Below are 27,425 nucleotides of genomic sequence, written 5' to 3' on the forward strand. Positions count from 1 at the left end.
GGAAAATCTAAGCCTTACCCCTTTTGAATTATTGTTGAGAATATCGTTGAGGTAGGTGTGGCCACCCTCTGAAGGCAAAGTCGAGCCGCAGTCACAGAGACGCCCTAACGCTCCCCCAGTCAACCACCATCTGCTTCCTTTTAGACGGCTGCGTGCCCACACAAGTTGACACACTTCAGGATATTGTCATCGCTTTTTGGTATGTACTGGAAATCCTGACAGCTTCTTCTCAGATTCAGAAAGGCATCAACGTTAAGGATGAAGATGACAACTCAGGGCTGTCCTTTTGGGGTGATTTAGGGTAACTTTTATTATTTTCCGTGTGTGGTAGTTCAGAAGCTTTGCGATAGTCATACCCAACTGTTACTTTTCTTCTCCCAGCTGCCTCTGATTCTTCCCACGTATATGCCAAGGCATCTTCTTTCTCTGGGAAGCATGGTAGTTGCTCCTCTGCCCCATATCATTTCTTTAATACCTACCTCTGTTAGGTATTTACTGCGCCCCGGCACTACGCTGAGACCTTTCGCTTGTGCTGCAAGTAAGACAGTGTGTCTTAAACTCTTAGAATAGAGCCTGGCACGTGGGAAATGCTCCGGACGTGGCCCCTCACACGGCACTTCATTTTCGTTTTTCCAGCAACTCTTGTGATACAGGTAGTATCATCCTCATTTCGGGGATGAGGAAGTTGAAACTCAGAGACATCGGGTGACTTGCCTAGGTTCACACTGTCAATAAGTGACAGAACCACTTAAGAAGCTTCGCGAGTAATACAATTCCGCATTCCCTGGCACTAGGTAGGACCTGAATGACAACCGGCCTTTTGGGCGTCGTCCCTTGGAGTCAGCTTCTCACTGGAATAGGACCTTTCGAGCAGGGAGCTCCTTTTCCCTATGCTTCGGGAGCTCCTGGCCATGCCACCTATGGGCATCCCCAGGCTTCCTGCTCACCGCCTGGTGCAAATATCACATCGTCACTGCTAGGCACCCACTCTGTGCCCAGCCTTATGCTAGGTGCTTTGCACATGCTCTTTCCTTTAATCCTCAAATTGCCTTATGAGGTAAATGCTGCTAAAAAGACTCGGAGACGTTCGTTACTTAAGTCCCTTCACCAGGAAGTGACAGCCAGAATTCAGACCTAGGTCTGCCTGATTCCGGGGCCCTTGCTTCTTGGGCTGTTCCTCACTGCCAGAAACTCCTCTTCAAGGCTGTTCTCAGAACTTGAATTAAAACATGGGCTCACCATTTCAGATTCTTTAGGCTTCGCCCCTCCCCCCGCCCAACCCCTGAGAGAGGATCTACGTGATGCCGTTAGATGTCTTGTATTGAGGAGCTTCGCATGGGGAGTCATGTTCTCATGGCTCATGGACCTATGTAGATGAATAAAGGAAAGGGGTTATTCTATCCCCAAGTACTTCAAACATACTGGAATAGGGTCTAGATCACTCTACTTATTTCTTCAACTGCTTTCCTCCAAGGAGCCAGTTTTCCCTCCATGCCTTGGGATTCCAGCATAGAGAGTTTGGAGTCTGTCCTATTTGAAATGTATTTTCACTGCCTGCTTTGGACATTTTTTCAGCCAAAGCTGTTAGGATTTCAGGACATTCAGGACAGTGGTGACAAGCTTCAGTCCTCAAGTCTTCTCTGTCTCCTCAGTTAATAGAAAGGAAACGTAGCCCATCTGTCTGGACCTCTGTAGAAGAATTTGGAGAAAAAAAAAATAACACGTAAGAAATGTTCCCTTATTTTGTGAGCTACCTTTAGTCTGTCCCGTTGCTCTGCAACGGAAAGCTTTTGCAAAAATACTTGAGTTTTCCTCTTCAAATAAGATAGAGTTTTTTAAAAAACAAAAAAATATCTAGAACAGTATTTCTTCAACTTTGATTATGAGACAGTCTTTGAGGATAACTGTTGTTATGTTTTACTCCCATAAAGATAAGCCCACGAATATCCAAAAGCCAATAGACTGAGTCAGCACACGTTTTATCTGTAAAATGAGGGAATTGAACGGAAATGGAGATGATGTCTAGTGCAGCGTCCACCGTTCGTGCGTATCGCAGTCTGTGGAAAGACAATTGCTGTCGGTCCAGCAGATGTAACCTGTCGGGTCAGTTCTCATTCTCCCCTTGGCTCAGGCACAATAGCTCCATGAAGAGAAGGCGGCACTAAAGACAGGAGGAGATAGGATAACTTGGAGTGGCCTGTATTTTGTTTTCACTACAGATAAACACAGGGCATTCATCTCAGCAGGAGGGCTGCCTGGGTAAGAGGAAGCACCGAGCCGATGGGTATAAGGCCATGGGTGAGCTACCAGGAAAGAGGGGGGGACAGTGGGGGTAGAGCACTGAGATAGTTGGGGGAAGGATAACAAACTACTAAATTGTTTTGGCTGCATAATTCTTCATAGTCTTTCTTAATAGGGAGCCAGGGGGGCGGGGCGGGGGGGGGAGAAGTGGGCAGGGGAAGACACACACGTGGAAGAGGTTACTTGCACAGAGCCCGCCAGTAAGCTTGTAGGTATTAATGCCATTTTTATTTTTTCAAAGCCAAAGGACATTCGGAGCCTCAAGGTTGAGGAACTGTGTTTAACCAGACATGTGACACTCACGTTCTTTCTCTTCATAACATCGTCTGACTGGATATTAACTAGTGTTACACAAACCCGACATGTTAATGGGCCTGAAAAAACGTAGAAGAAGGGGCTGGAATAGGAAGAATAGGGGAGTTTCCAAGGCAAGAACAAAAATGCATGGCTCCCAGCCGCACCGCTAACTCCCTCTGACCTCCGTTGTGGAAGAGTTTGAATCTTCGCTCCCCTTTTCTCCACCTACTAACATGTTTGATCTTCTGGCAACTGGTTCTCTATTTATCACAACATGGTTCTTTTTTTTTTTCTTCAAATTGAGATATAGTCCGCATAATAGAATATGCAACATTATAAAGTATATAGTCCAATGGTATACTTTGATAGACAATAATCACTGCTAATTCCAGAACATTGTCATTGCCCCCCTGGAAAGAAATACCATACCCATCAGCCTTTACTCCCCATTCCCCCCTCCTCCCAGGCCCCTGGCAACAACTAATTTACCTTCTGCCCCTATGGATTTGCCTATTCTGGACATTTCATAGAAATGTGTGTCTAGTTTCTTTCACATGGCTTGTTGGCTTCAAGATTTATCCGGTTGTAGCATGTTTCAGTACTTCATTCCTTTTTTTAATGTTTATTTATTTTTGAAAGAGAGCGCACACACAAGCGGGGAAGCGGCAGAGAGAGAGGGGGACAGAGGATCCAAAACCACAGAGCCTGATGTAGAGCTCGAACTCATGAACTGTGAGATGACGACCGGAGCCAAAGTCAGATGCTTAACCGACTGAGCCACCCAGGTGCTCCAGTCACATTTTGTTCATCCATTCGTGAGTTATTGGACATTTGGATTATTTTGACTTTTTGGCTATTGTGAATAATGCTGCTATGAGTATTCATGTACAAGTTTTTGTGTGGTCATATGTTTTTAATTCTCTTGGGTACATACCTAAGAGTGGAATTGCTGGGTCATGTAGTAACTCTATATTTAACCCTTTTGAGGAACTGCCGAACTGTTTTCCACAGTGACTACACCATTTTACATTCCCACCAATGTATGAAGATTCTGGTTTCCCCAAATCTTGCTACCACTTATCATTGTCTCTCTGTTCGATCATAGCCATCTTAGTGAGTGTAGAGTAGTATCTCATTGTAGCTTTGATTTATATTTCCCTAATGACCTAAGACATTGAGCATCTTTTCATGTGCTTATTGGCCATTCATGTATTTTCTTTGGCGAAATGTCTCTTCAAATCCTTTACCCATTTAAACATTTGATTATTTGTCTTTTCACTGAGTTTTAAGAGTTCTTTATATATTCTGGATGTTCTGGATACTAGACTTGTATCAGACATATGATAGTTTTGGGTTGTTTTTTTATTTTTAAATAAAGTCCAGTTTATCTATTTTTCCTTTGGTTTGTTGTGCTTTTTGTGTCATGTCTAAGAAACCGTCGCCTAAATCCAAGGTCATAAAGATTTCTCTCCTGAGAGTTTTATAGCTTGAGCTCTTCCTTCTAGGTCTTTGACTCATTTTGAGTTAATATTTATATATGGTGTGAAGTGTAGGAATCCAACTACATTATTTTGTATGGGGATATACGGTTGTCCCAGCATCATTTGAAAAGACTAGTCTTCCCACGTTGAATGGTGTTGGCACCCTTGTTGAAAATCAGTGGGCCATAAATGTGAGGATTTGTTCCTGGACTGTCAGTTCTGTTCCATCAACTTACATGTCTGTTCTTTTGCCAGTACCACACCGTGATTACTGTAGTTTTGAAGTAGGTTTTGAAACCAGGGCGTGTGAGTCTTCCCATTTTGTTGTTCTGTGTCAAAATCGTTTTGGAGCACCCGGGTAGCTCAGTTGGTTAAGTGGCCGGCTCTTGATTTCAGCTCAGGTCATGACCTCATGGTTTGTGAGATGGAACCCCGTGTTGCAATCTGCACTGACAGCATGGAGCCTGCTTGGGATGCTCCCTCTCCTTCTCCCTCTGCCCCTCCCCTGCTCACACTTTTCCCCACTCACACTCGCTCATGTTTGCTCTTCTGCACGGGTGTGTATGCTCGCTGTCTCTCAAAATGAATAGATAAACTTTTTTTTTTTTTTTAAAAAGATCATTTTGGCTATTCTCGGTCCCTTGAATTGACATACAGATTTTAGAATTAGCTTGCCAATTTTTGGAAAGAAGTCAGTTGGGGTTTGGATAGGGATTATACTGAAACCACAGTTCAATTTGGGGTATAGTGCCATTTTAACAATATTTTCTTCTGATCCGTGAACATGGCATATCTTTACACTTATTTCAATCTTCTTTAATTTCTTTCAACAACGTTTTGTGGTTTTTAGTGTGATTCTTGCACTTCTTTGGTTAAATGTTTTCCTAAGTATTTTGTTCTTTTGAGTACTGTTATACATGGAATTGTTTTTCTAATTTTATTTTTGGAATAGTCATTGCTGATGTATAGAAATAAAGCTAATTTTTACATATTGATCTTGTGTCCTGTAACCTTGCTGAACTCATTTATTAGTGCTAAGGTTTTTTTTCTACATTCCCAGGAATATGTCTTGTGGTCTTCTAGTTACCCAGGAAGATGTTGGAGCATTTCAAAGTCCCTATGGACATCTCATTTCTCAGCTTTTTCCTTTTAGGCTTTTTGTTTAGGCTATTTTTTGTCTTGTTATCAATTGCCTCACATAGCTGCCAGATTAAAACATTTATCTATAATTGTTTTCAAAAAATGCCCCTTGGGAAGAGGCTATTTTAGCACTGTGCAGTTCTCAGTGAGGTCAAGGGCAAGGCTTTCAAGTGAAGTTTTTTAGGGACCCCACTAGACAGGTAAAACAATGACAGTTTGTTCCTTGGGAATGAGGCTTTAAGGAACTTGAGCTCCATTCTGTTCCCCTGGGATGTGGGCAATTTTTAAGGCTACCATCACGATGGAGAGCAGAGGTTGAGGACAAGTTAAAACAACAGAGCTCACTGTTCTCATAGAAATTAGTAATTTTTTCTTTAATAAATGCTCTCCGGGTTGCTGCAAGCCCATTGGTTAAAATTTCCAAAGTTCTGAGAAAGTTGATTTTGACCATTTTTGCTAGTTTTTTGTTGTTGTTGTTGCTTTTACGGAAGGATGAATTTTCAGACGTCCTTCCTTTCTCATTTTCACTGATTCACCTGTAACAGGGCTTTAAAATGTCTAAAGTCTCAGGGCACCTGGGTGGCTCAGTTAACTGCCTGACTCTTGATTTCGGCTCAGGTCATGATCTTGCGGTCATGGGATCAAGCCCCATGTCAGGCTCTGCACTGGGCATGGAGCCTGCTTGGGATTCTCTCTCTCTCTCTTCCTCTGCCTCTCCTTCACTCATACTCTTGTACTCTCTCTCTCAAAAAATAGAATACAAAAATAAAAAATGAAATCTCTAAAGTCTCAATGATCACAGGCTAATTAAATACTTAATCATGGGAGATGATTAGAGGAAAGGAATAAAAATAGAAAATGTAATTCTTAGAGAAGCTCTCCCAGATGGAGAGATGAAGTTCAGCAAAGTGTTTCTATATTTAATGCTCTCAAAGTTAAGTTTAAGGTAACGGCTATTTTAAACCCCCTTTTTTTTTCATACAAGTTAAATACAGGCTTTGGAGTCAGAACTGAGTTCAGATTCCAGCTCTGCTTCTTGACTGGCTTGACAAACTGGGACAAATTATACAACCTCTCTGTACTTCAGTTTCCTCACTTGTAAAATGGGGTAATGATGTATCTATCACATAAGGTTATTGTGAGGTTTAAATGTGAAATGCTGATCACAGATGCCCTATGGCTCAATAGTATTGGTTGTGATGATTATCCTTATAATTTTGCAAAAGTACAGTGATGATTCTTGAGCAGAGTCAACCTAAAGGCAGATTTTCTTTTCTTTCTTCCTGTTTCCTTCACTTTATTTTTGCTGTAAAGAACTGAGAAGAAAATCTACTTGGCATTTTGGAATAAAAACTTGTGTCAAGCAGTGACAAAAAGTTATTTATTCAACAAGCCTTCACTAAGTAACTAGTAAATAACAAGCACTCTGTCAGGCACAGGGACAAAAATGACAATAGAGCATGGTCCCTGCCCTCAAGGAGCTGGCAGTCCAGGAGATGGATAAGGAAACGGGATCATATGCCACCTAACAAAGGCTGTCATAGGAGAATACACATGGTGGGGGTATAGCTTTCACCATTTCCTCTTAGATTAATCCCTTTGTCTTTGGCCCCCAAACTGAGGAATTGGTCCTATTTTTGTCTTTAACCGGGTGTTTTAAACTGTGGAATTTTTTACATTTCTAGAGATAAAGGAAAAGCACCTAGAATTACAGAGGACACTAGAAACAGTATTTCCTACAGAGCCTGGGCTTCCTACCAGCATAGTCACTTCTAGGATTTTCAGCCCAAAAAGTTCTTTGGCATATCTTTGCTTTGCTGTCCACGTAAAAAAAAAATTTTTTTTTTTCCTCTTTCTGTTCTCCACTTTATCGTCCAGAGAGCTGGGTAGTTCCCAAAGGAAGAGTGCTTTACAGAATCTAAGGGTGATTTATAGGCAAAGGCAGAAAATGATTAGTTTTCACCTTCCAGTTCCATACCCCCAAAATGAACATAAACTTTCATGGTAGTCATTACTGGAAATGCAGATAATTTTAATTCCATTGCATTTTTCAGAATTATCAGTCGTAACCCTCTGTCAACTGTTGAAGATTCCTATCTTTTTAAGTTGCCAGCATTAAAATATTTGTAAGTATTGCAACAATCTCATGGCTCATGAGATGATTTCTGATCTTTTTTGTTGTCATCAAAAGATTAAGTATTTTGCGTTTTGGTTAAAAAGTCGTAATTTAAATTTTAACTGGGTTATTGAAATAAGCATTATTAGCAAAGAAAAAACGTATATGGGCAAGATAGCCTGCAGAGGAAGGAGTAGTATTGAAGAACACATAACAGACATGGGACTTGTAGATGTAGGTAGAAATACCATTTATCTCAAAGTGGAAAGTGGAGTAAGGTGTATATTAAAAGAAAAAAAGACTAATCAAGAGAGGTGGATGCAATTGAGAATGAAAATGAGGATAAGAGTAAAAAGGATTGTACTGTTGAGCACCAAGGTGATTAATTTGATGATGCACATAAAATGTCTTCATTGGGAGCTTTCTGAAATTATTGTCCATAGCAAGAAAACTCTTGAGCTGACTTGACAAAGAAGCCAGAATTGAAGTAATCACATGTTGCTAAGTATCTTTTTAGGTACAGAATTTTTATCCTTGGGTTCAAATCACGCATGTTTGGGCTTTCTCCTTCAGAGACATGGGATCAACACAGGTGTCACTTACAACAGTTGAGAGCATCCTCATGATGACCGTTGAATTGGAAACACTGTAAGTTGATTTTTCTTATGTGTATTTTCACTTAGTTGTTTACTTAGATTTGTTTTATTGTTTTCTTAAGTCAGATTTATTGAGGTATAAAATTTACTCTTTTTAAGCATACAGTTTGATGAGTTTTGACAAACGTGTAGTTATGTAACCACCACCACATTTGAGACGTAGAACATTTCTGTCACCCCAAAAGGCCCCTATGTGCCTTTGCAGCCAATCCCCTTTTCTCACCACCAGCCCTGGCAACCACCAACCTAATTTTTGTCCCTATAGTTTTGCCTTTTCTACAGTGTCTTATAAATGAAATCATACAAGGGGCACCTGGGTGGCTCAGGCAGTTAAGCGTCCGACTTCAGCTCAGGTCATGATCTCGCGGTCTGTGAGTTCAAGCCCTGCATCGGACTCTGTCCTGACAGCTCAGAGCCTGGAGCCTGCTTCAGATTCTGTGTCTCCCTGTCTCTCTACCCCTTCCCCATTTGCACTCCATCTCTCTCTCTCTCTCAAAAATAAATGAACATTAAAAAAAATAAATAAATGAAATCATACAGTATGCAGTCTTCTGTGATTGGTTCCTTTCAGCATAATCCTTTTGAGATTCATCCATGTTTGTTTTTTTTTTAACTTTTTTAACGTTTATTTATTTTTGAGAAACAGAGAGCATAAGCAGGAGAGGGGCAGAGAGAGAGAGAGAGACACAGAACCCGAAGCAGGCTCCAGGCTCTGTCAGCACAGAGCCCAATACAGGGCATGAACCTGCGGAACATGAGATCATGGCCTGAGCCAAAGTCGGTCACTTATCTGACTGAGCCACCCAGGCACCCCAGAGACTCATCCATGTTTTTGCACATGTCAGTAGTTCATTTCCTTTTTATTGCCGAGTAGTATTGCAGTTGTGAGGATATACCAGTTTGTTTATGCATTCATCAGTTAATGGGCATTTGAGTTGTTTCTAGCTTTTTGGCCTTTATGAATAAAGTTGCTTAAAACACTTACATGCAGGTCTTCGTGTGAGCATATGTTTTCATTGGGGGAGGGGGGCAGGTGGTAAAATACCTAATGGCAGGATTGCTACATCATATGCTGAGTGTATATTTAACTTTTTAAGAAACTGCTTACCTGTTTTCTAAAGTGGATGTACCATTTTGCATTCCAGCCAGCAGTATATGAGATCTTCTATCTATCCTTTCTTCTAATGTCTTTATCTATTTTTCATAAGGTGAATGTTGGCCTTAAAATTGAGTTGGGAAGTATTCCCCTCTCTTCAATTCTCTAGTACAGTTTGTGCAGAATTGGCATTATTTTTTCCTTAAATGTTTGCTAGAATTCACCAGTGAAGCCATGTGGGCTTGAAGCTTTCTTTGTGAGAAAGTGTTAAACTACAGATTTTATTTTTGTAATAGTGCTACTTAAATTACATACTTTATTTTTTTGAGTAGTTCATGTCTTTCAGGGAATCTATTTCATCTTGAAGTTATTGACATAAAGTATTTTATAATAATCCCTTATTATCCTTTTAGTATCTGTAGAATTGTAGTGATGTCATTCCTCTCATTTTTGATATTGATAATTTGTGTCTTCTCTTGTCTTTTCTTGATAAATCTGGCCAGAAGTTTATCAGTTTTACTTATCTTCTCTAAAAAGTGCCTTTTCATTACACTGACTTCTCTATTTTTGTTTTCCTTTTCAAAAATTTCTGCTTTGATCTTTATCATTCCATTTTCTCTCCTTACTCAGTGATGAATTTCCTTTTCTTTTTCTAGTTTCTTAAAAGTGGACACTGGGGAAGATGAATACTATATGAGCAACATCCCACATGTTGACATGTTGTGTTTTCAGTTTCAGTTGGTACAAAATAGTTTCTAATATCCATTTTGACTTATTTGACCAATAGGGTTACTTAGGAGTGTGTTGGTTAGTTTCTAAATATTTGGAGATTTTACAGATCTGTTAATTTGTTATTTAATTCCATTGTGGTCACAGAACAATATGTTGGATGACTGAAATCCTTTTAAATTTATTGAGGCTTGTTTTATAGCCAATGAATTCTGGTAATAGATGAGAATATGGCCTATTTTGATAAATATTATGTGTCCACTTGAAAGAAAATATGTAGTCTGCTGATTTGGTGTGGAGTATTCTATAAATGTCAACTAGGTCAAGTAGGTTGGTAGTATTTTTCAAGTCTGATGTATCATTACTCATTTTCTATATATTTTTTCTGTCAATTATTGAGAGAGGGATATTGAAATCTCCAACTATAATTGAGTGCTTATGTGTCTCTCTTTCCTATTCTCCTTAATATATTTGGAAGTTCTATTATCAGACACATAAATTCTTAAGTTATGTCTTTTCTAATAGTTGACATTTCTATCACAATGGAATAACCTCATTTATCCCTGGTAATATCTTTGCTTTGAAATTGACTTTGTCCTATAGTAAATATAGCCACTCAAGGTTTCGTTTGATTAGTGTTAGCAAAGCATAATTTCTTCCATATTTTTAACCTACTTATATCTTTGTATTGAAGATGAATCTTATAGACAGCATATAGTTGGCTTTTGCTTTTTTATCCAGTATGACAACTCTATCTTTTAATTAGGTGATTATACCATTTATATTTAATGTAATTATTTATATGCTTACATTTAAAGCTACTGTCTACTCTTTTCTATGTATCCCATCTGTTCTTTGTTTCTTTTCTTTTTCTTTTTCTTCTTCTTCCTGCTCTTGGGTTGATTTAGTACGTTTTATTATTTTTTGGTGGGGGGATAAATAGTTACAACTCAGGTTTTGTTATTTTAGTAGCTGTTTAATGGTTTGTAGTGTTCATGTTTAACTTATCACAGTCTATCTTCAAATGATATTATATGATTTCATGAATAGTATAAGAACCTTACAATAAATAGTGTACTTCCATTGTTCCCCTCCTGACCTTTGTGCTATTGTTTTCATACATTTTACTTTTAGCACACCATATTATTTTTTTTGTTTAAATAGTCAGTTATCTTTTTTTATTTTTGTATTTTTGAGAGAGACAGAGTGCAAGTGGGGGAGGGGCAGAGAGAGAGGGAGACACAGAATCTGAAGCAGGCTCCAGGCTCTGAGCTGTAGACACAGAGCCTGATGTGGGGCCTGAAATCACAGACTATGAGATCATGACCTGAGCTGAAGTCAGATGCTTAACTGACTGAGCCACCTGGGTGCCCCTCAATTATCTCTTTTATTGAAGTATATATAGATCATGTAATATTAAATTAGTTTCAGGTGTACAACACAGTGATCTTTTATATACATTATGAAATGCTCACAACACAGTGATCAATTATATACATTATGAAATGCTCACCACAATAAGTATATTACAGTATTATTGACTATATTCCCTATGCTGTACTTTTCATCTGGTGACTTATTTATTTTATAACTGCAAGTTGGTACCTCTTAACCCTTTTCACTCATTTTGTCCATATCCCCAGTTTGTTCTCCGTATTTACAAGTGTTTTCTCTTTTTTGTTGTTGTTTATTCATTCATTTGGTTTTTTGTTTATTTTTTGTTTATTTTTTACCTTGTTTTATTTTTTATTTTTTAAAATTTGCATCCAAATTAGTTAGCATATAGTGCAACAATGATTTCAGGAGTAGAGTCCTTAGTGCCCCTTACCCATTTAGCCCATCCCCCCTCCCACAACCCCTCCAGTAACCCTCAGTTTGTTTTCCATATTTATGAGGCTCTTCTGTTTTGTCCCCCTCCCTGTTCTTACATTATTTTTGTTTCCCTTCCCTATGTTCATCTGTTTTGTCTCTTAAAGTCATCATATGAGTGAAGTGATAGGATTTTTGTCTTTCACTGACTAATTTCACTTAGCGTAATACCCTCCAGTTCCATCCATGTAGTTGCAAACGGCAAGATTTCATTCTTTTTGATTGCCAAGTAATACTCCATTGTATATATATACCACATCTTTCATCCATTCATCCATCAATGGACATTTGGGCTCTTTCCATACTTTGGCTATTGTTGATAGTGCTGCTATAAACATTGGGTGCACATGCCCCTTCAAATCAGCATTTTTGTATCCTTTGGTTAAATGCCTAGTAGTACAATTGCTGGGTTGTAGGGTAGTTCTATTTTTAACTTTTTAAAAACCTCCATACTGTTTTCCAGAGTGGCTACAGCAGTTTGCATTCCCACCAGCAGCGCAGAAGGGTTCCCCTTTCTCCACATCTGTTGTTTCCTGAGTTATTAATTTTAGCCATTCTGACACATGTGAGGTGGTATCTCATTGTGATTTTGATCTGTATTTCCTTGATGATGAGTGATATTGAGCATCTTTTCATGTGTCTGTTAGCCTTCCGGATGTCTTCTTTGAAAAACTGTCTATTCATGTCTTCTGCCCTTTTCTTAACTGGATTATGTATTTGATTTTTTGGGTGTTGAGTCCTTTATATATTTTGGATACTAGCCCTTTATCAGATTATGTCATTTGCAAATATGTTCTCCCATTTCATCAGTTGCCTTTTAATTTTGTTGATTGTTTCCTTTGCTGTACAGCTTTTTATCTTTTTTTCATGGATGTTTATTTTTGAGAGAGAGAGCACAAGAGTGGGGTAGGGGCAGAGAGTGAGGGAGACAGAGGATCTGAGCAGGCTCCGCACTGTCAACAGAGAGTCGATGCGGAACTCGAGCTCACAAACCGTGAGATTATGACCTGAGCTGAAGTCAGAAGCTTAACCGACTGAGACACCCAGGTGCCCCAGAAGGTTTTTATCTTGATGAGGTCCCAATAATTCATTAAAAAAAATGTTGTTTGTTTGTTTGTTTATGTTTATTTTTGAGAGAGAGAGACAGAGTGCAAGCAGGGGAGGGGCAGAGAGAGAGAGGGAGACACAGAATCTGAAGCAGGCTCCAGGCTCCAAGCTGTCAGCACAGAGCCTGACACGGGGCTCAGACTCACGAACTGTAAGATCATGATCTGAGCCAAGTGAGATACTTAACCAACTGAGCCACCCAGGTGCCCCTATTAATTAATTAATTAATTAAGAACATGGACACACACATACATGTATGCATGGGGGGGAGCAGAGAGAGAGGGAGAGAGAGAATCTCAAGTGGAGAGAGAATCCTGATGCGGGATTCAATCCACGACCCTGAGATCACGACCTGAGCCAACACCAAGAGTCAGGCATTCAACCCGCTAAGCCACCCAGGCACTCCTCAGTAGTTCATTTGTACTTTTGTTTCCCTTGCCTCTGGAGACATGTCTCTAGTAAGAAGTTGCTTTAGCTGAGATCAAAGAGGTTTCTGCCTGTGTTCTCCTCTAGGATTTTGATGGTTTCCCGTCTCACATTTAGGTCTTTCATCCATTTTGAATTTATTTTTGTGTATGGTGTAAAAAAGTGGTTTAGTTTCATTCTTCTGCACGTTACGGTCCAGTTTTCCCAACACCATTTATTGCGAAGACTATCTTTTTTCCACTGGATATTCTGCTTTATCGAAGATTAGTTGACCATATATTTGTGGCTCCATTTCTCGGTTCTCTATTCTATTCTATTGATCTATGTGTCTGTTTTTGTGCAGTACCACACTGTCTTGATGATTCCAGCTTTGTAATACAGTTTGAAGTCCAGAATCATGATGCCTCCAGCTTTGTTTGTTTGTTTTTTCCCAACATTATAATTCGGGGTCTTTTCTTGTTCCATACAACTTTTAGAATTGTTTGTTCTCGCTCTGTGAAAAATACTGGTGTTTGATAGGGATTGAATTGAATGTGTAGTTTGCTTTGAGTAGTATAGACATTTTAACAATATTTGTTCTTCCAATCCTTGAGCATGGGATGTTTTTCCATTTCTTTCTGTCTTCTTCAATTTATTTTCATAAGCGTTCTATTGTTTTCAGCATACAGATCTTTTACCTCTTTGATTAGGTTTATTCCTAGGTATCTTATGGTTTTTGGTGTATTTTTTTTTTAATTTTAGAGTCAGAGTGTACAAGTTGGGGAGAGGGGCAGAGGAGAGAGAGAGAGAGAGAGAGAGAGAGAGAGAGAGAGAGAGAGAATCTTAAGAGAATCTTAATCTAATCCATGCTGAGTGTGGAGCCTGACACAGGGCTCGATCTCACGACCCTGAGATCCTGAGCCGAAATCAAGAGTAGGATGCTTCATCGACTTAGCCCATCCAGGCACCCCTTGTTTGTTTGTTTTTTTCTGAGATTCTACATATAAGTGAAATCATATAGTGAAATGATATACATACATATAGTGAAGTGAAATCATAACCTATATAGTTACCAGTTCTAATGTTCTTCATTCCTTTGTGTGGATCCACATTTCCGTCTGCTATCCTTTTCCTTCTGCTTAAAAATACTTTCTTTAGGGGCACCTGGGTGGCTCAGTCAGTTAAGCATCCAACTCTTGATTTTGGCTCAGGTCATAATCTCACAGTTTGTGAGCTCAAGTCCCGCGTTGGGCTTTGCTTGGGATTCTCTGTCTCCTCAGTGCTCTTTCCCCCTTGTACACGCATACTGCACGTGCCCTCTCTCTCTGTCTCTCAAATAAACATTTAAAAAAATACTTCCTTTGGCATTTCTACAGTGTAAGCCTGCTAATGATGAATTCTTCCAGCTCTTGTATGTCTCAGATAGTCTGTCTTGCTTTTATTTTTGAAAGATTTGGGTATAGAATTCTAGCTTGATAGCTATTTGGTCCCCCTCTCCTTTTCACTGCTTGAAAGATGTTGCCCCACCGAGTTCTGGCTTACATTATTTCCAACAAGAAATATGTTGTCATTGTTATATCTTTGTTGCTCTGTGTGTCATGTGTGGTTTTGTTCCTTTGGCTGCTTTTAAGATTTGCTCTTTATCGCTGGCTTTGACCAGTTTGATTATCATGTGCCGTGGTGTAGTTTTATCCGTGTTTAATGGATTAAACTAAACATGTAGTTTAATCCATGTTGTGCTCAGATTTCATTGACCTTGCTGGATTTGTGAGTTTATAGGGTTTACTTATTTGGAAATGTGGGGGCTATTAGTTTTTCAAATTTTTTTTATATCTCCTCTCCTTCGTGGACTCTAAGTATACATATATTAGGCCACTTGAAGTTGTTGCACAATTCATTGAGTTAAGGAGAGGCATGGGGTTTTTTCCATATATGAAATACTGTTATAATAACTTTTTTAAATGCCCTTGTCTGCTAATTGTAGCATTTGTGTAGATTATGGATTAGTTTTTGATTGATTGCTTTTTTAAAAAAAAAATTTAACATTTGTTTATTTTTAAGACACAGAGAGTGATCAGGGAAGGGGTAGAGAGAGAGGAAGTTAAATCTGAAGCAGGTTCCAGACTCCGAGCTCTCAGCACAGAGCCTGATGTGGGGCTCAAACCCATGAACCACGAGATTATGACCTGAGCCAAAGTTGATTGCTTTTTATCCTCAGTATGGGCCATATTTCAGATTTATTCAAACTCTTAGAAGTCTACCCTCTTTCTGTGTGCTCTCAACCCGAAGTGAGACTTTTGGCTTGGAAGGAGTTACCTGTGTATTAAACTACTGATCAGTGTCACCCAGTTCTAATCTCTATCTCATTCTAAGGGTACCATACCCCATGTCATCCTTACCTTTCCGTTGGGCACCTCTGTCCTTCTATCTGTGTATTTATAATATTCAAGAGCAGCAGTTGGCCAACTGGTCCCTACCCAACCATCCAGGCCATGTGCCTCAAGAATTCCTTTTTGCACAGCCCTGTGATGACTTTGGCCCGCCTCTTCTACCTGCTCGAGTAACTCCTTTACCACTAATTTAATTGTCTGTGTTTCCATTTATAGGATTTTACCTAGCCGTATGGCCTGCTGTCTCTGCCAATTTAAAAATACTATTGAGGTTGTCTGTAAGACAGTCAAGCTACATTGTGACAGTGCATGTCTGACAAATGGCACACGTTGTGGTAAGTCCTAATTGCCTGATGATAAATTTGTAAATTTTTATTTTATTTGTGGTTTAACTTTTATTTTTAATCAACAATGATAATTTTTTTTAATGTTTATTCATTTTTGAGAGAGAGAGCATGCACGTGCGTGAGCTGGGAGGGGGCAGAGAGTGAGTGAGGGGGACAGAGAATCCGAAGCAGGCTCTACACTGACAGCAGCAAGCCCCATGCGGGGCTGAACTGTGATATCATGACCTGAGCCAAAGTCGGATGCTTAACTGACTGGGCCACCCAGGCACCCTAACAATGGTAAATTTTTAAACTAATGATGTCATTGCATTATTTTTACTCATTCAGAGTTCAGATCCCTAAATTTCTAAGAACTATTCCTTTGTGAAAAGTCAGATTCTCAGTTACATTATTAAGTCAACTACCCACCCCCAAATGAAAACCTGTTCACATAGTACATCACAGCTTATAAGCTGATTTTACGTGCGTTAGGTCTCAGGTGCCCTTTGTCTTATAGGACAGGTGGAGATACCTTTTTGTTTATTTTGTTGTTTTTATAAGTGTGTAAGAGTACAAGTGATGCTGATTTCTGAAAAAGTTTTATTTGGAGCCTCTGTGTTTCTGTGCCCTAACCAGAAGCTGCTACCCAACCGTTCTAACAGATGAGAGGGCTCTTCTATTCTTGGGCTGTCCAACTCTTGTTCTGAATCTTAAGCTTTTCTATCCAAAACACAGGTGCTTTTAGGTATTTTTCTGTTCTTAGGTTTTATTGGCACTAACTTGGTGACTTCCAAAATGTGCTTTTGCACCTGGATAGCTTGAATATGGGTCCCTGTCAATGGTCTAGGGCACAGCATAAATTACACTTTGCTACTTCTATAAGTGGTGTTGCTTGTTTTCCAAAACAATGTTTTACCAATTATCTTACTCCCTTCTCCCTTAGAGGTGGGCAGAATAGGCATTTTTTTTTTTTTATCTCCTTTGACAGGCGAGGAAAAATGAGATCAGAGGTGCCTTAGCCTAGCACTCGAGTCTCCTCTCCCGTTTTGGGCGCTCCGCCAGCCCGCTGCTCCTCCTCTCTCGTGACCTTTATCACCTCCTCCTCCGATTCTCACCAGCACCACTAAAAATACTTTTAATTCTTCTGGAAAAACCCAGCTGCACAGTGCTGTTCAGTGTACACAAGCTGTACGCTTGACCTTCATGTAGTTGGAAGCTCTGGATGGTTCTCTCAGTAAAGCTAGAAATCTGGAAATGAAAGGAAATGAAAGCAAAGTAGGCATTTGACCAAAGTTTCTTTATCCCTTCTGCATTTTAAAACCTCAAGTATCATTCCGTTGATTTTTTTGAATGCCCCACAGTGGCATCTCTCTCATAGCTGGAAAATCTCTTAACCTATACCCCACATCTCTGCCCAAATTTAAGCAAAGAACCAGGGTGGACTTAGCGGGTCTTGTGTTTAGTTTTTTCTGTCTAGAGCTTATGTTACGGGAGGTGCGATATATGGGAGCAGGGACCAAGCGAAGGAATTGGTGGGTGGGCGGAGAGGGCGTGTCCAGATGAGGGCCTGCTGGTGACGGGTGTTGTCCCGTGCATATGTGATGGTAGCAAGAACTCAAGCCCACTGAAGACGTAGAAGGAGGAAGACTCGCGCTCCCTCTGCCCCCGAAGCAGGACAGGGTGGGGTATGTGAATGCCAGGAGTCGCACTAGAGCTGCACACAGTTTAGCCGAGTATCTTCCGGCCTTGGCTTTTCTTGAGGCCTGGGCAATCGGCCCTTAGGGACCAATGGAATAACTCTAAATATACTTATTCACACTGTGGAATGTTCTGAGGAAATAGCTACTTTTTCAAAACACATCTTTTTGTCCTTTTGTTGTTGCCAATCGTGGGTCCAAGTTTGAGTTCGTCTCCTCTCTAAATGGCGCTCGAGTATTTGCTGATTCTTAATTTGCTTGACTGGGACGTATGACTGTGCATTGACAAAGAGCTGTGCTGTCAGTCTTCCATTATCAGAACTCATCTCTTCTTCTTCTTCGACAGATCAGGAAGTATACCTAAGGAAGGCAGAGGGATCATTCATGAAGGTATTGACAGCTCGAAAGAAGAGCGCCAGCACGGAGCTGACTATTGAGCCAGAGAAGGCGTCCTCAGACATAGATCGTGTCAGTTTGTCAGCCTTTATGAACGAGCAGCTAGACTTCAATGACGAAAGTGATGTCATTAGTGCACTGAATTACATATTGCCTTATTTCTCGGAGGGCAATCTAGAAGACGTAGAATCGACGCTGTTACCGTTCATTAAACTTCTGTTTTCAAATGTGCAAGAGGGAGACAAGCCCGTGGGTCACTCGATGAACGACACAGGGGACCCTTCTCTTAAACCTGGATCCAACAATTCAACTTACAAGAATAAACTGAGAAAACTCTACTTTCTGGAAAATTTGGTAGATGCAGAAATTCAGGAAAAAATTGATGACGTGAAAAAGAAAGAAAAAATGGCCATGCTTATACATTCCAGCCTTTTAGGTCCCAAGTTTAAACGTCAAATCTTTCCAAAGAAATTGGAAACTGCCCAACCGCAGGAGAAGAGCCTAGACGAGGTTGAGAGTGTGGGGAAAAAGTTCCTGAGAGTGAACAAGGTCATCAAGGGCCCAAAGGGCATACGGAAAAGGCACTTAAAAGAACTGAGACGTCAGAACATCCAGAGGAAACAGAGCGCCCAGCCATCTGTGGAGAACATGGCCAAGGAAAGAAGGCTCAGGACACCATCCCCGGGGGAGCTTCCCGTGGCGCACAGGCCCAGCAAATCAGTGGGAAGCTCCTTCAATACAGAGCCTTCGTTCATAGATGAGCACAAGGCAGCGGTCTCTTCTCTCATGAAGCAATACTTTTTGGACAGGCCTTCTGCCACCCCCGCTCCCAAGGAAAGAAGGCTCAGGAGACCATCCCCAGGGGAGCTTCCCGTGGCGCACAGGCCCAGCAAATTAGTGGGAAGCTCCTTCAATACAGAGCCTTCGTTCGTAGATGAGCACAAGGCAGCGGTCTCTTCTTTCCTGAAGCAATACTCTTTGGGCAGGCCTTCTGCCACCCCCGCTCCAAAATCCCCACCTGACGTGAAAAAAGAATCAAAAGACTTAACGTACACCATTTTTGTTTTAGAAGATGCAAATGCTAGAGTTAGAAATATGAAGGCTTTCAGACCAGCCTCACTCCCCAGAAAGACACACCGCTTTCATAAAAGTCGCTCCCGTGTGGTCCACAGAACACCCAAGGCCAAACTGAATCGAAAGTCCAGAAAGGAAAGTTCACTCAGTAATAGACAGCTGCTTGCAAAGAGGCCTCCATCCTCTGCAGTCAGGAGCCTCATAAATTCCCCTTCACGAGAGGATTTTTCATCTCCGGGAGAACTGAGTCCTCAGAAAAATCCTTTTCCAGAATTATTTGCTCCTTCAGGAACTTACAGAGAAAACACTACTGTAGAGAACACTACTGCCCAAAATGTTTCTGAAGAAAATATTTCTACAGGAAACACTACTGTGCCAGAACAAACCCTCCCTGAATTCACAGACCGTAAGAATCTTTCCACTGCTAATTCTACTGTTACTGCAGACAACTCTATGCCGACCATTAAACAAACCAATGATACACAACGGGAATACCACAATGCGGGCACTGGCTTGCCCCCAAAAGCCACAGGCTTCACTGTGTCAAAGCTCTCGTCCCCAGGTGATCTGTTTGAAATTCAGTTAAACCAGCAGCTACAGTCCCTCATCCCCAGCAATGACGTGAGAAGGCTCATTTCTCATGTTATCCGGACTTTGAAAATGGACTGCTCTGAGACCCAGGTGCAGCTGGCCTGTGCCAAGCTCATCTCCAGAACAGGCCTCCTGATGAAGCTTCTCAGCGAGCAGCAAGAAGTAAAGGTGTCCAAGGCAGAGTGGGATACGGACCAATGGAAAAATGAGAATTATATCAATGAGAGCACAGAAGTCCAGAGTGAACAGAGAGGGCAGGAGTCAAGGGAGGTGAGGATAAATCCCCAAATGTGGGGTCTCGACATTTAGGTGGTTTAGGACATGGACCCAAGCACAAGGACCAGGGGCTCCTAGTCCGGGTCTTGTCTTGGCCACATAATTTTGGCTAAGGCAGTGATCTGCCACTTTGCTCATTTAGGAAACAGTGCCGCTGTTCCCAGAGGAGACAAAAAGAGGACCTAACATACAAGATACATCAAGTCTTGAAGAAAATGCTAATGATTAAGATTACATATCACATTAGATTTGGTATATTCCTTAAGAACCTATAAGCGATTCATCGGAAAGAATGGGGTTTTAGAGTCGTTAAAGAATAGTTAACTTTCATCCTATCTCTGTTTTCTAAAAAAATTGTTCTTTCCCTTTTTTTTAGCTCACAAAAGAAGTTCCAGGCTATGGCTATAACAACAAACTCATCTTGGCAATATCTGTGACTGTAGTAGTGATGATTTTGATCATAGTGTTCTGTCTCATTGAGGTAAGGACAACAATTAGTTCAGATTCCCAGACTATATTCCTTCTTTATAATAGATTCAGAACCCACAAACTGAAAATCAAAGCCACTTTCCCACCTATCACGACTTGATATCCCTCTTCAGTCTGGAGGACTGAGATATGCTTTGTCCTTTTATTGCAAAGTATATTCCAGGGATTTTAAAAGGAACCCCACTGCCGGGAGACATCTGTGGATTGTAACCAAGATAACAAGCCATTAGCTTGTTCTGAGACATTAGGTCTAAGAAGGCCACAGTTGACATGATAGTAAAATTTCTTCAACTCAAAAAAATGATGTCGATTCGATGCACTCACCAGTCATCCTCCTACTACCACTGATTTCTTTCCTCGTTGGCTAAAATGATGAGAGAGAAATAGTCTTCACCTTCATGGAGCTATCAGTCATCTTGGAAGAAAGGGCATGGCTTAGAGATAAAAGTGTCATCTTGTTGATTAATTAGATGTGCCTACAGCTCTCTCCCCCACTTCGCAAGGCATTGTGTAAACAGGTTCAGTTAAAACCCTGCAGCTAAAATCCTGCATCAGGCTACTCAGAGCGTGTCATAATTACAGTTGCCTATTCCTGGAGCTTGCCTGTTTACCTTTTATTCAATTATGTATGAATTGAATATATATTCAATATATTTATTCAAATATACATATGCTTATTATATATCTATATCTATATCTATCTATCTATCTATCTATCTATCTATATATATATAGATATATATATATTGCCATCTGTCATGGCAACCCTCCATTTCAGCCAAAACAGCCCCTCACCATCCCCTAGTCAGACCATGCCCATTCCTACTTTTGTTGGTGACTTTGCCCACTTGAAATTCCTTTATTTCACTCTGCTGGTGGAAGTCCCGTGAGCCTTCAAAAGCCAACTCGAGTTCATCTTTCTTCACAAAGCCTTCCCCGAATACTGTAATACTCCTGGACCTAGTCCTTCTGTGAGATTGTCACCATTTCTTAGGGTCTACAGTGACGCATTCCCCTCCCCTGATAACAAAAATATGCTAAACAGTTTGTTAAAAGGCAGCTCCTCAAGAGAGAAATATCAAGGTCATGGATCAGAGCAGAGATATGTAAGGCTTCCTGGTCTATCAGATTTGAGTAAAACCTGACTGGATGTATTAACTGCTAAGGAGAAACATGTCTGTCTTCTGGAGGGTTGGTCAGTAGTAAAAGCATAGAAATGGTGAGGAAGAGACCAACATGGGCAGTGCCCACCTAGCCTTGCCTAAGAGTAGAGATGGCACCTCAGGCAGCAGATGAGAGTCAGGCCCACCAGCCGGGCTGTGCCCGCGGGGCAGATGGATGGATCTAGCTACCTCCGTCCTTTCCATGAAACACTGGATTCAGCTAATTACTTTTCTTCCACTTCTCTTCTCACCAAATAGCCTTCTGATTATACTTCAGTGTGCCACAGAGGCCTGTCTCCACAGGAGGTGATGCCCAATCATGTGGACACAGATGCCCTATCTGTGGAATGGATGTTTTCCTTATTGTCAAGTCATGACCTGACATTCTGATTTTGATCAATCCTGTGACATTGGTAAGGTGATATTGCCTCCATGCAGAAAGAAGTGCGTTCTCTCTTGATGAGATCAGAGTCTGATTTCTCAGCCTAAGAGCCTAGGAACTAGCGTGGGGTCAACTTACCATGACCTCTGGGAAGAGAAATCATTGGCCATTGTCCAGTCAGTACTCTGCATCTTGAGGTGGCCTGCAGCCTTTTGCTTTTGGGAAGTTCTATAAACTCCTATTGCTGTTTTAAATTCCTATGTGGTTTAACCTTGTGTTTATATTTTTTTATGTGGTTTCATTATTTCCTCTCCCTACTTAGATGATACACTTTTTGAGGTCAGAGACCATGCAGTTTTTTTCCTGTAGTGGACAATAATGATGTTCAAAGGAAGAGATGAGGCATTGTGTCAATTTCACAATGAGGAATAATGCAACGTAATATTTATGTGAAGTAGCCTACAGAGTCCAGCAATAGACAGATCCGTGGGTGACGAGGACTTTTAAAATGTTACCTTTTAGAGGCGCCTGGGTGGCTCAGTTGGTTAAGCGTCCTACTTTGGCTCAGGTCATAATTTCATGGTTCAGGAGTTCGAGCCCTGTGTTGGGCTCTGTGCTGACAGCTCAGAACCTGGAGCCTGCTCTGGATTCTGTGTGTGTGTCTCTCTCTCTTTGCCCCTCTCTCACTCTTACTCTCTCTCTCTGTCGCTCTCAAAAATAAATAAATAAACATTGAAATGTTACCTTTTAGTATTCAAATCAGTGGAAGAAAATAAATAAATGGTAATAGAACAACTGCTTAATTATTTGGGAGGAAAATAACAACAGATCCCTATTTCTCACCTTAAAAAAACATATTTCAGTACATGTAACAAAAGAGAAACAGGAACCCATCAAAGTGCTAGAAGAAAACAGAATCAATACTTTTATAATCTTGTGGTGAGAAAAAGCTTTGTGACCTGATACCACATGCAGAAACATTTGATAGATTTGATCGTCTTGTCTGATTTCTGCTTGGAATAAACCAGACATCTGATTTAATCCCCACAGTCCTGTGAGGATGATATCACCATCCTTCTTTCCTACATAGAAGGGGATCAGCTTAAGGCCCCTGTGGCAAAACCCAAAGCAGAACCCAGCTGTGCCTGCAGTCAGCCTGTGCTCCTATCCCACTGTTCCGTCTCCTTCACGATAAAAACACTGACAAATATTTGAAACATTGAAATTCAGTGAAAGCCTTTGAAAGGATTAATATATTTCATATGAAGAGAGTTTTATAAATCAACAGGAAGAGGACAAACAATCCAGGGGATCAAGGGGGCAAGGACTACGATGAACAGGGGGTGTGGACAGTCCGTCACCATATCTGCCTCATGGCTTATGGGACATGGGCCTCGTTAACAAGGCCTTTTCGCCTCATGGTATAAAAATAGTCTCTGATATTTTCTTCTGTACTCTTATAATATTTGTTGTGATTTATTTATTTTTAATCTGTATGGAATCTGTCTGGTGTTTTGGTACGGTCGAGGTAGGGGATCTAACTTTTTTCCCTTGCATAAAGATCCAGTTACTTTAAAATCTTTTATTGAATGGTTCATTCTTTCTTCATGGATCCAAAATACTAGTGTTATCTGGACTCTATTCTATCAACCTGGTTTTCTTTTCCTGTATCAGTATCACGCTACATACTTAACTGCAGTTGCTCTGTAAGAACGTATTTTAACGTCTGCTCTGTGATCTTCTTCTTCATCCATTTTGTAGCTATGCTTGCACATTTTCTCTACCAAATGTCAGCTGGCCAGTTTTTGTTTGAAAAACTGTCTTGGGATTTGAATGGGATTGCCCCGAATTTGTAGGTTAATTTGAAGGGAACTGACATCTTTACACTATTCTCGGAAAATAGTGTCTCACATCACGTATTCGTTTCTTCTTAATGTCCTTCAGAAGAGCTTTAGTGTTTTCATCTCATAGGTCTTACCCATTCTTTGCTAAGTTTATTCCTAGGTACTTTATGCCTTTTTATTGATAATTGTAAATGGGATAATTCTTCCATCTTTTGATTAATTATTTATGGAACATAGGAAAGTCATTGAGGTTTACATGTTGATCTCTTGATTTTATATATATCTAGCCATCTTGCTGAATTCTCATGTTTCTTCCAACAAAATTTTAGTTGATTCTCTTGGGCCTTTTAGTTTGTCTGTAATTTCATATGCAAATACGTCTTAGTTCTTCCTTTCCACGACTCCATTTTTTCCCAGTGCATCAGTTAGGACCTCCTCAACACCAATGAATAGCAGCAGTGATAACAGACATCCTACTCTTGTCCTTGATTTTAAAACAGTGCTGCTGTTTAGGTTTCTGGTAGACACTTTTCTTTTCCTCCTCCCAAGAATTTTTATTAGGAATTACCTGTTGAATGTTATCTGAGGCAGTCAGTAAAATGTATTACCAGCTGCACGCGAGTTAGGTGTTATTGAAGAGTCAAAGGACTATTCAACAAATTCCTGTCCTAGGAAAAGTTATCATCTCACTGGGTAGATAAGACCTAAAATGCAAAGGAATGAATAAAGATGTGGAGGGAGTGGTTATTGTGATGGGTAACTGTGATCATGTTTTCTTCCAAAACAGATTTATTCTCATAGAACAGCAGCCAAGGAAGGTAAAGAAGGAAGCTCAAGGTAAATATTAGTCTGGCAATCGTTAAAGTAGAATTTTAGAACTAGATTTTCAAACTCATCTATTTCAATCCCCTTGTTTTACAGCCAGGAAATCACCAAAGGCAGAAAGAATACATATTTGGCCTAATGCTTTGCCTGGATCCAGCAAAGTTAGCTGCCCAGCCAAACCCGAGTTAGAATGGGACTGGCACAGAGCACCTGCTCACTAGACCTTTAAAGAAAGATCGTGGGGGGACGGGGGTAGAAATGTTCAGACCCGTTCCCGCTGGCGGTGGGCATCAGGCCTGGCCACAGACCTTCTCAGAGGCTCTGGAGAAGGGATAGGGAGGGCCAAAAGTCGTGGGGTAAAGGGGCTAGTCTTCAAGCATGATGGAAGGTAGAATACATGAGTCCTTCCCGTAAAGTAGGGGGAAAACTTCCTTCTTCCTCCTTCTGGTTTTCGAGGCCCCGCTCTCCATTCCCTTTATCCAGACCCAATAGAATTTGAACTGGGAGAGACCTTAGATAATCATTTATCTCTTCCTTTTATAATAATGAGATGGAGAAGGAGAAAAGGAAGATATCTTGCCGGACGGTTGTATCACTAGTACCACTAGAACCAGAAAGAAGATGGTTCCTTTCCAGTTGGGCACGTCTCTGACTACACTGTGCTTGGGCTGTGAACTGCATTTTATGTCACAACTCAGTGCACACATACCGTATAGACATAAGTACCTTCTAAAACAAACTTACCATACACTCTGATTCTTTCTGTTCTGTTTTTTTTAAGTTTATTATTTATTTGGGGGGGAGGGTGGAGCAGAGAGAGAGAGAGAGAGAGAGAGAGAATCCCAAGCAGGTTCTACACTATCAGCACAGAGCCAGACACAGGGCTCAATGTCACAATCTGTGAGATCATCACTTGAGGCAAAATCGAGACTTGGGCTGCTCACCTGACTGAGCCACCCAGGTATCCCCTATTCCGTTTGTATTCAAAAAGAGTATTTTGTGTTTTAGCGCTAGCCGTGTGTTTTCAGGTGATTTCACGACTCACTCACTCATCTGCCTGCAGTGTGAAAGTCAGTGAGCTAGATAACTGCTGGTTGGACTCAGGCATTCACTCGGTGCGATTCATCTTGTAAGGTAAAGCAGCTAGGAAAATAGAAACACCTCCCCACCCACCAGCAAATGATGCCTGTGAGGCTAAGCCTGGCGGGGACTGATGTAAAATGCTTCTGGAGAGAGTTAGGTGCTTCTGCCGTGTGGTCACCCAGTTTGTTGACTGCACAAGGGCACTTGGCCAAGGGCCAGAAGGTGAGCAGGGTGAAAATCCTGCCTATACTTCATGTCAAGTTACATACAAAGGTCTCCCAGGGACACTGTGGGGCCATTATGGACAGACACAGGAAAATTCTGAAAGCCCAGCATGTATGGAATTATTTCTGAGATCCCAGGTCTGTGTTGATTTTGCTTGCTAATAAGACTGGAGAAATACATTGTGAGAGGCACGGAAAATGGTACGAATCACCAATTGTCTGTGTGTGTGTTTCCTTCCAGGGGCTTCTTTGGATCTCTGCTGCGTAAGAGATGCTCAGAGGAAAGTGACAATCAGGTAAATCTGAGGAGGATAAAGTACCGTGGCTGGAGAAGGCAGGGGAAACAGACCTAACGTTGTCCTTTCTGGTTTCTAGAAGGGCTTTTTCTGGAGAAGGCGGCCACTTTGGCTTAGGGACATGTACAGACCTCTCAATGCCACACGCAAGAAAAACATGGCACAGAAGCTACACGACAAGGATTCTTCTGATGAAGATGAGATTTTCAACATGGAACTAGGGTACGTGATTGGGGAAGATTTTCTCTAAAATGAGGAAATTATGAAGAGTTGAATTGTTCCTTTCGAGAGTCAAAGCCTTGGCATTCTCCTCCTTTTCCCAGGGAGGCTGGCAAAGCCACAGCAGAGAAGACTCGGACCACAGATTCCACTACTGAAGAGCTGGGTGACGAGAGTGAGACAGCACGTGAGATTGTCACAGAGTGAACGCCGTCCTGCCTCAGGCCACCTACAAAGTTTACTTTCCGATACTGGCTTCTCAGCATTGCTTGTAAAATACTTTTTTTCTCATATTAAAATGTATAAATCCATAACCAATTCTAGCCACGTGGTAAGGAATTAAAACGTAAACGGTTAAATATTTATCTACAGACAACAGGGGCCACAGGCGAGAGAAGCAGGACTGAAGCCAGAGTCCCTCGTGGTAGCCAGTATTTCCACAAGACACAGTATGGGCAAAGTAGGGTGAACGGGGCGTCTTTCCGTCATTTCCCTGATACGGTCAGTCTCTGGAAACTGGAAAACGTATCTTCAAGGGGCTTAGACTATTAAGTTAATTAACAGCCTATTCTGGTGCTCTCTCCCCTGGCTCACCAAATACCAGTTATTCACAACGCGCTTGACCCCCTGCCCATAGAGGATCATCTCTCTCTGGCCCCTCTGTGAGGTCTTTGGGGTTGCCAGAATATTTGGATCGCTGAGCCGACCTCCACTGTAGGGCTGAGGCCTGTCTTTCTTCCCAAGAGCTCAAACTCAGACACAAAATGTGTAGTTGGAAGTAGGGTGTTCCTCAACCTTACAAGCTAGTAGATAATTCCCATTGGGTTTTTTTGTTTGTTTTCTTTAAAAAAAAAAAAAAAAAAAAGTCCCCACCCTCAGAGAGCTAGCAGGGAGATGCTGGAGGGTTAGAGTAAAGAATGTGTGAGAGCAGTAATTACCCAGGACTGCCCTGC

General features: G+C 41.0%; 1 protein-coding gene across 3 annotated transcripts in view; it reads left to right on the forward strand.

Moving 5' to 3' along the window:
• LOC144615341 (uncharacterized) overlaps positions 1-27,308 on the forward strand; it is a 51,334-nt gene extending 24,026 nt beyond the window's left edge. For all 3 annotated transcript variants that reach the window (XM_081794797.1, XM_081794798.1, XM_081794799.1), the window contains 9 exons: positions 7,274-7,345; positions 7,909-7,983; positions 15,804-15,922; positions 17,957-19,941; positions 20,324-20,428; positions 24,613-24,662; positions 26,199-26,253; positions 26,333-26,475; positions 26,577-27,308. In XM_081794797.1, the coding sequence (XP_081650923.1) occupies positions 7,274-7,345; positions 7,909-7,983; positions 15,804-15,922; positions 17,957-19,941; positions 20,324-20,428; positions 24,613-24,662; positions 26,199-26,253; positions 26,333-26,475; positions 26,577-26,679 (2,707 nt within the window). In that variant the 3' untranslated portion in view covers positions 26,680-27,308. The remainder of the gene's footprint in view (positions 1-7,273; positions 7,346-7,908; positions 7,984-15,803; positions 15,923-17,956; positions 19,942-20,323; positions 20,429-24,612; positions 24,663-26,198; positions 26,254-26,332; positions 26,476-26,576) is intronic.
• The last annotated feature ends 117 nt before the right edge of the window (positions 27,309-27,425 follow it).

Source organism: Panthera onca (genome assembly GCF_046562875.1).
Source record: "Panthera onca isolate mPanOnc1 chromosome E1 unlocalized genomic scaffold, mPanOnc1 haplotype 2 h2.Chr16_ul_4, whole genome shotgun sequence".
Taxonomy (NCBI): domain Eukaryota; kingdom Metazoa; phylum Chordata; class Mammalia; order Carnivora; family Felidae; genus Panthera; species Panthera onca.